This window comes from Lipotes vexillifer, unplaced genomic scaffold (assembly GCF_000442215.2).
Source record: "Lipotes vexillifer unplaced genomic scaffold, Lipotes_vexillifer_v1.1 scaffold278, whole genome shotgun sequence".
NCBI lineage: Eukaryota > Metazoa > Chordata > Mammalia > Artiodactyla > Lipotidae > Lipotes > Lipotes vexillifer.
Genome location: NW_006769677.1, coordinates 891,497 through 900,092, shown reverse-complemented (window position 1 = coordinate 900,092; position 8,596 = coordinate 891,497). Strand labels below are relative to the sequence as shown.

The 8,596-nt window shown below is 35.9% G+C and overlaps 1 protein-coding gene across 4 annotated transcripts in view; it reads left to right on the top strand.

Annotated features, from left to right (window-relative positions):
* Nucleotides 1–8,596, top strand: part of EML4 (EMAP like 4) — a 162,034-nt gene that overhangs the window by 131,739 nt on the left and 21,699 nt on the right. For all 4 annotated transcript variants that reach the window (XM_007445745.1, XM_007445743.1, XM_007445746.1 and 1 more), the window contains 4 exons: nt 1,213–1,364; nt 2,456–2,581; nt 2,667–2,798; nt 3,513–3,580. In XM_007445745.1, the coding sequence (XP_007445807.1) occupies nt 1,213–1,364; nt 2,456–2,581; nt 2,667–2,798; nt 3,513–3,580 (478 nt within the window). The remainder of the gene's footprint in view (nt 1–1,212; nt 1,365–2,455; nt 2,582–2,666; nt 2,799–3,512; nt 3,581–8,596) is intronic.

The following is an 8,596-nucleotide window of genomic DNA, read 5'->3' as shown; positions in this document are numbered from 1 at the left end:
CGTACGCGGGCCTCTCACTGTTGTGGCCTCTCCCGTTGCGGAGCACAGGCTCCGGACGCGCAGGCTCAGCGGCCATGGCTCATGGGCCCAGCAGCTCCGCGGCATGTGGGATCTTCCCGGACCGGGGCACAAACCCGTGTCCCCTGCATCGGCAGGCGGACTCTCAACCACTGCACCACCAGGGAAGCCCCCACTGAACAATTTTTAAACTTGTAATTTTTTCATTTCCAAGGGATCTAAGGTGTATTTATTAACTGACTTTGGTCATACTTAAACCAGGTTCTACCTTGCCATTTTGAACCTGGTAACTAATTCTGCAAGCTGTCATCTTCTAAAAAGTTTTTCTCTTACTCTGGCAGCTTCACTAGCTGAATGAAGAGTTTCTCTGAGTAAGGCATCATGAAATCTTATGTTCACCTTTAAGAAGGAGGCTCTGATTATATTTTCGTACCTGCCTTGTCCCTTCCTGGATACTTGTGAAGTGCTGAGAGCATACAAGAAAACTGGTCTGTCATTCAGCTATCGCATTGGTGTGGCTGGATCAGTTTTTAAAATACTTTTCTGGTTGGTCAAAAGCCACTACTGCAAGCTGCCAGTGCCTCTTCTGCCCCACACCTTCCCCAGTATCTCAGCAAATAAAAGGGGTTATTATCCCTGACAGAGCAGAAGTCCTCCAGTTCAGCAGTGGTTAAATGTTAAATATTATGACTGTTGCCTCGAGAGGAAATGAAGGCTTTTTTTGCAAACGTAAAAGAACATTGAGTAAAGAGACTTGAGTCCTAGTCACAGCTTTGTCACTAGCTAACTGTGTGGTATTGGCTAAGCCAATTCTATACCTATGTCCTTAGTTCTAAAATCAGAAGAGTAATAATACCTACCCTAACTACCATGTAAGATGATTATAAAAGGTAGTAAAGTTCTGAGGCTAATATACTCTCTGTTGTCTGTGGAATTATCACTGCTTTAGTCTACCTTTTTGTAAGAATGTATGTTGAAATATTTTCAGAGTAACTTATTATTGACATAAATGCAAAAGATTGTATTAAAGCTTTACTACCTGCCTTGCAGAAGACTTTCTGAAAATAGGTTTTTGATTGTTGAGTCATTCAGCAATCACTCTACAGTTCTGCTAAAGTTTTCTTCCAAAAAGACTCTAAAATCTGATGGAAAATGTTATCACTCATGTTCTTATTTTACTCCTCATCATATTAGGTGTTTATCAGATCAGCAAACAAATCAAAGCTCATGATGGCAGTGTGTTCACACTTTGTCAGATGAGAAATGGTATGTTATTAACTGGAGGCGGGAAAGACAGAAAAATAATTCTGTGGGATCATGATCTGAATCCTGAAAGAGAAATAGAGGTAAGGATGAAAACGGAATATAAAAATTTTAAAATATTAAACCCTCTAAACTCATGTCTTTTGTCCCACATTGAGATAACTTACCCTTTTCTGGGAAATTTGGTGCACATTCTTGTCATTTCATTCCCTCAAAATAAACAAAAACAAAAAAGGACTATTCAGTAAACAAAATAGTTTGAAAGAATAAGAAAAATCATCAGAATAATTAATTTGCTTATTTATTTCTGAGATTATATTTTTAGTGACCCAAAAATATAACCATATAAACTTAAAATTTAACAGACATTCATTGAAAACTATATCCTACTCCAAGGTATACAAAATGACCAGCTTAATTTTAAAACTTGAAAATAATAACAATGGGCTTAATGATAATTGCTATTTATCTATGTATGTGTCTGCTTCATTGCATGAACCAAGTGTATCCATAAAACCTGACAGGTATTATGTGCTCAGTGAAAGTTTGTTAATTGAACTGAGATCTCAGGAAGTGAAATGGGTTAAGAATAGTATTTTAGTCAATGATTGCCAGAGCAAAGGCAATTCACTCAGTTTAATATTGCTTCTGTTTGTTGGTGACTTAAATTTTGAATTTATGCTCAGTCTTTTCTACTCATAACATGCTTTGTAGACAAAATCTTCTCTAAAAAAGAGGATTCTGATAGTACTGCTCTTGGGTTTCATTTCCAAGAAGATATATCCCCATATTATAGATAAAGAAATTTGTCTCAAGCTAAATAACTTACTCAAAATAATACAAACAGTAAGTAACAAAACCAGATCACAGTCTTCATGTGATCTATCAGAATTTATTCCTTTATCTCCTACTCCTAATCCTTAACTCTTGAAATCATATAAAAATATGAATTTAAAATTGAACCAAAGAATATTGTTAATGCATTATAACTTCTGTGTAATAAAATGTAATTGTCTGAACAAATAATTTATTAGTATAAGATTACCTTATTACTTTCAAATTTGGAATTCTGTCATTTATTACCACATAATTGCATACAGCTATAACTACGGTCTTCAGGTGGTAATTAATGCATGTTAGTATGTGTATGGTGACTTTACAAATTTTTTTTTAGGTTCCTGATCAGTATGGAACAATCAGAGCTGTAGCAGAAGGAAAGGCAGATCAATTTTTGGTAGGCACATCACGAAACTTTATTTTACGGGGAACGTTTAATGATGGCTTCCAAATAGAAGTACAGGTAAGCTGTATGATTTTAACCATTAACTGAGTATTTTTGATGATACCCTTTGTTTCTTGTAACAATGGGTGTATTTCATTTTCAGGGTCATACTGATGAGCTTTGGGGTCTTGCCACACATCCCTTCAAAGATTTGCTCTTGACATGTGCTCAGGACAGACAGGTGTGCATGTGGAACTCGGTGGAACACAGGCTGGAATGGACCAGGCTCGTAGATGTGAGTAAAGCAGAATGTGATTATAATCTCCCCACAGAATCTCCCTAAACTGGCAGATGGTAGCAGCAAAGCAAATAGGACTCAGCATTGGTTAAAACCAAGTGTATTTCTATAGTTCAGTAAAGGGGAAGGGGTGGAGGGAGAGTGTTTAGTCACAAAGTACATGAACCCACTCCAAAGTAGCAAATTAACAGGACAGAAGCTCAGTTTTTCTGTCAGGTTCAGTAGTAAAAATAAAAAATATTTCACATCTTTATGGAGTATTAATTGTTATGGATGTTTTTGGGTCTCTGGTGGTGGTGCAGTTGGGTTCAGTAACAGATTCTGCTCTCTTCTTTTTGAGTTGGTCTCTTACTGTGTTTTCTCCCTACCCCACCCAGATATCCACCTTTTCTAGCCTAAAAGGTGTATACACGTTCTTTGCAGACTCTAAAGAACTGTACAAATGTTTGTTATTATCCTTACCATTGTTCCACTGCCTAGCCACAAGCTGGTGGTCCTTCCCCCTCACCACTCTGCCAGCATGTCCCCTTCCTGCTCTGAAATCCTTTTTCCTCTTAAGTCCATGTGGTATTACCATTAGCTACAGTAAAGTTGATTGAGATTCCATGTTTATGTGAAACAAGTTATTTTCAAATATGTTTTGCCACTATTCCCATAGATCTAGGGAGACTTTCTCATGTACTCCCCAACAGTTGTCTGTCTCTCTTCTAGGAACCAGGACACTGTGCAGATTTTCATCCAAGTGGCACAGTGGTGGCCATAGGAACGCACTCAGGCAGGTAGGGTCTTTAAGGGAAATGTGAGCTGAGTAATCTAAGTGGTGGGATGTTTAACCATTATTCAGGAATGTTCTCTATCTGATCTGGAAAATTAATCTTTTAAGTGGCACAATTTTATGCTTTTTGTTCTTTTCTGTTATGTATACTCATTTAATCATTCAATAATTATTTGAGCACCTACCATTTGTTAGACATTATTGTGGGTGTTCAGGCTACATCAGAGTGCAAAGCAAAAATCCCTGCCCTTGTGGAGCCCACATTTTAGTGTGTGTCAGGGGTGGAGGCAGAATGAAAAATAAGCATTATAACTAATTAAGTTACCAAATGAAGAGCTATGGTGGGGGAGGGTTGAGCATAGGAAGAGGGAACTGGAAGGGGTGCAGTTGCAAAACGATAAATAGGGAGGTCAGAATAGTCTTCATTAAGGAAGGTGACAGTTCAGCAGACTTGACCTCCTTTGTGAAATTTTCTGTGGTATCGAAAATTTCTCTCCTCGTTATCTTTTAGGGAAGGAAATTGAACCGGAAGTAACCCAGTTGAACTTTTGTTTGTGCTATAGCTTTTTTCTTTTTTAAATGCTACACAGGTAGATAAGTAAAGATATGTTTCCTGAAATCATTATTAATTACTTATCTTTGCAGACATTCTATAGTACCTTTCCAAGGTTATTAGGTAATATATATTTATTATCTGCATTTTTTAATTGAGTCCTTTTTATTGCCTCTGCTGGTAAGTAGCCCTCATCACAAATAACTTAATTTATTTTTTAAAGAGGCAGAGGAAAAAGATAAAGTCAATTTTCAAAAGTTAAACCCATAGAAAACATGGAATGCTGATTTCTAATGAGGTGAAAATATTGTGAACACACTTATATAAATATTTTTATTTATGTAACAAATATTTCAAATCAGCCAGTTTATTTAATTCTAACTAAATTTAACAATGTAAAGTTTTTTGTAGCAAGTTTTCCCCTTTGGCTGTTGGATACAAATTAATACCTCTAGAAAGTCAAAACATATTCAAAATCCTCCTCATATATAGTGCTCAGAATCATGGAAAAACATCTTTAAGACTTTGAAATGTGGACATGTAACTAGAGGTGCTATTTGAGTGGTTCTGAAATAGTGGAATTTTAGAATTAGGCTGCTTGGGAGAGTAATTGGTGATAACTTGCAAATATAGATGGCTTTACTATCTCAGATTTCCCCAAAATACATGTCAGTAATAGATTATTACTTAGACTTGGACTAAAGAGGCATATGGCAGGTCAGATCTATTTTGGGGGCAGCTGAACAAATATCACAAATGCTAAAATCAATGAAATAGTAAGAATAAGAGCTACCCTGTATTCAGTATCTGATGACAGACCTGGTACTAAATTCTTTTCATATAGTACTTTAAGTCTTCACAAGAATGCAACAAAATGTTCATTAATAATCTCCTTTGCACAAACAGGAAACCAAGATCCATAGAGGTTCAATCACTTGTGATTGAGCTGGGATTTAACTCAGGTTCTGTATAGTTCCAAAGCTTGTCTCTTTCCACTACTCCACCAGTACTCTTTGAGATGTGCTTATGGTGTTTGTAGCATTACTTAGAAATATTATAAAGAAAGTTTATCTTTGAAGGTTAAATCACTGGCTGACATAGTATTTTAAAAGCATTTACTGTGTATAAGAATGAGTTAAACACCAAGTGGAGTAGTAAGGGCTAGAAGGACTTGAATCATTAAGATTCACCACTTCATTGGATGAATGTACAATATATACATACACATAAATACAGTTTGCCCCAATTTGTGAGGAAAAAACTGATCTGATTAAACGCACTGAAGTTACTTTCTAACATTTAGTGTTACTGTGAAGTCATCATTAACAAGCTTAACAGGAAAAGTCACTTAATTTAAGTGACTTAAGCTAAAGTTAAGCCAGTTGTTTCCTCTTGGAGTTGTGAGTAGAAAACACCTTATGAATGAAAGTGATATGATAACTAAATAAAAAGTGGAAAAAAATCCTTTCTGGTGTGGAGTTGGGGATATTTAAAATGTAGGGGAGATGTAGTTATCAGTGTTCATTTTATACTTAATTCCTGTCTTTGGTTTCACATCTGGTTAGCCTGTTGTTTCTTAGAGAACTTTCTCCTTTATTTTTTTTTACATGGATCTGTGAATATGTGGCTGTACTGTCTAAAACAGAAAATTCCTCAGTGTAGCCATTCAGATTATTATCACTGACCCTAAGCCTGAAAAAAGTCACACTTAGGCAAGGAATTTTGTTGTTGTTGTTAGTTTAATACAACACGTGTCCAAATTGTTCATGATCCAGAAAAGGTGACTAGCAAAATGTTTAAAGATGTCTTCATGTCCATATGTAGAAATCTTCTACTTTTGTAGTCAAGAAGTAAGGGCTTCCCTGGTGGCACAGTGGTTAAGAATCTGCCTGCCAATGCAGGGGACACGGGTTCGAGCCCTGGTCCGAGAAGATCCTATGTGCCACGGAGCAGCTAAGCCCATGCGTCACAACTACTGAGCCTGTGCTCTAGAGCCCACGAGCCACAACTACTGAAGCCCATGTGCCTAGAGCCCATGCTCCACAACAAGAGAAGCCACCACAATGAGAAGCCTGCACACTGCAACAAAGGGTAGCCCCTGCTCGCTGCAACTAGAGAAAGCCTCTGTGCAGCAATGAAGACCCAATGCAGCCAAAAATAAATGAATAAATAAATTAATTTTAAAAAAAGAATTAAAAGAAGTAAGCACAAGTATGAATAAATTATCACAGTGATTTAAAAAAATTATCATTTTAAAAGAATATGTTACTAATATTTCTAAGGGGAGAAAACTCAATGCATGGCCCTAAGTGGACATAGTACTTCCTTAACATTGCTAATCCTCATATAGTAAGGAGACATCATTAACAGCTTTATTGAGATATCATTCATATATCATAAAATTCACCCATTTACAGTATACAATTCAGTAGTTCTTAAGACGTCCACAGAGTTGTGCAACCTTCATCACAAGCTAATTTCAGAACACTGTCATTAACCCAAAAAGAATTCCTGTACCCGTTAGCAGTCACTCCTCATTGCTCCCACCCACTTCCAGCCCTGAGTAACTGATCTACTTTCTGTTTCTATAGATTTGCCTATTCTGGACCTTTCATATGAATAGAATTATATAATATGTGGTCATTTGTGACTAGTTTCTTTCACTTAACATAATGTTTTGAAGGTTCATCCATGTTGTGTAGCATGTGTCAGCATTTCATTCCCTTTGCCACCAAATATTCCATTGTGTGGATATACCTCGAATAACCACTTGGGTTATAGTCATACATAAGTTTTTGTATGGACATATGTCTTCAGTTCTCTTGGGTATATACCAAGGAGTAGAGTTAACTATGTTTAACATTTTGAGGAGCTTCCAAATTGTTTTCCACAAAAGCTACACCATTTTACAGTTCTACCAGTAAAGTATGAGGGTTCCAATTTGTCCACATCGTCGCCAACCCTTGTTATTGCCTGTGTTTTGATTATAGCCATCCTAGTGGCTGTGAAGCACTTTTTCATTGTGGTTTTGATTTGCATTTCTCTGATGGCTAATGCTGTTGAGTATCTTTTTTATTTGTTTATTGGCCACTTGTGTAGCCTCTTTAGAGAAATGTCTATTCATATCCTGTGCTCATGTTTGAATTGATTTGTCTTTTTATTGTTGAGTTGTAAGAGCTCTTTATATATTCTGGATACAGTACCTCATCAGGTAACATGATTTGCAAATATTTTCTCTCATTCCAAGGGTTGTCTTTTCACTTTCTTGATGGTAACATTTGTTACACTGAAGTTTTAAATAAAAATTATATAATTTATATAAATTTACTATATAAAAATATAGTCCCATTTATCCTTCCTCTGTCTTTTGGTCTTCAGGATTTACTCCTATGGTTTTTTCTAAGAATTTTATAGTTTTAGCTCTTACCTTTAAGTCTGTGATTCATTTTGAGTTCATCTTTGTATATGATGTGAGCTAATCTTCATATAGATATCCAGCGTCATTCTTTTGCACGTGGATATCCAGTTGTTACAGCACTATTTGTTGAAAAGACTTTTCTTTCTGCACTGAATCGTATTGACACCCTTGTCAAAAATCAATTGACCATAAACATATAGGTTTCTATCTGGACTCTCAGTTATATTCCATTGATCTCTCTGTTCATCCTATGCCAGTACCACAGTCTTGATTATTATAGCTTTGCAGTACGTTTTGAAATCGGGAAATGTGAGTCCTCCAACTTTGTTCTTTTTTCAAGGCAGTTTTGGCTATTCAGGATCCTTTGAATTCTACACGAATTTTAAGACCAACATGTCAATTTCTACAACGAAGCCAGGTGGCATTTTGATAAGGATTGTTTTTTCTCTTTATAGATCAATTTGGAAATGTCACTATTTTAACAGTTTAATAAGCCTTCCAGTTTATGAACAGGAGATGTTTTACATTTATTTAGGTCTTCAGTTTTTTTCAAAGATGTTTTTAGGGTACAAATTTGCACATTTGTTAAATTACACCTCAGTATTTCATTTTTTTGGTGCCATTTTAAATGAAATTGCTTTTTCATTTTCAGAATATTCATTGCTGGTATATGTAAATACAACTACCTTTTATATATTGATCTTTTATCTTGCACCTTTGCTGACCTATTTTCTTAGTAATAGTTTTTTTTAGTGGATTCCTCAGGATTTTCTGCATACGAGATCATGTAATCTGCAAATATAGTTTTCTTCCTTTCCAGTCTGAATTGTTTTTTCTTTTTCTTGCCTAATTGTCCTGACTAGAACCTCCAGTATAATATTGAATAGAAATGGCAAGAGTGGTCATCCTGATCTTGTTCTCTATTTTAGAGGGAAAGCATTCAGCCTTTCACCACTAAATATAATGTTAGTTGTGGGTTTTTCATAGATGCCCTTTATCCTATTGACGAATTTTCTTTCTGTTGTTGAGAATTTTTAATCATGAAAGAG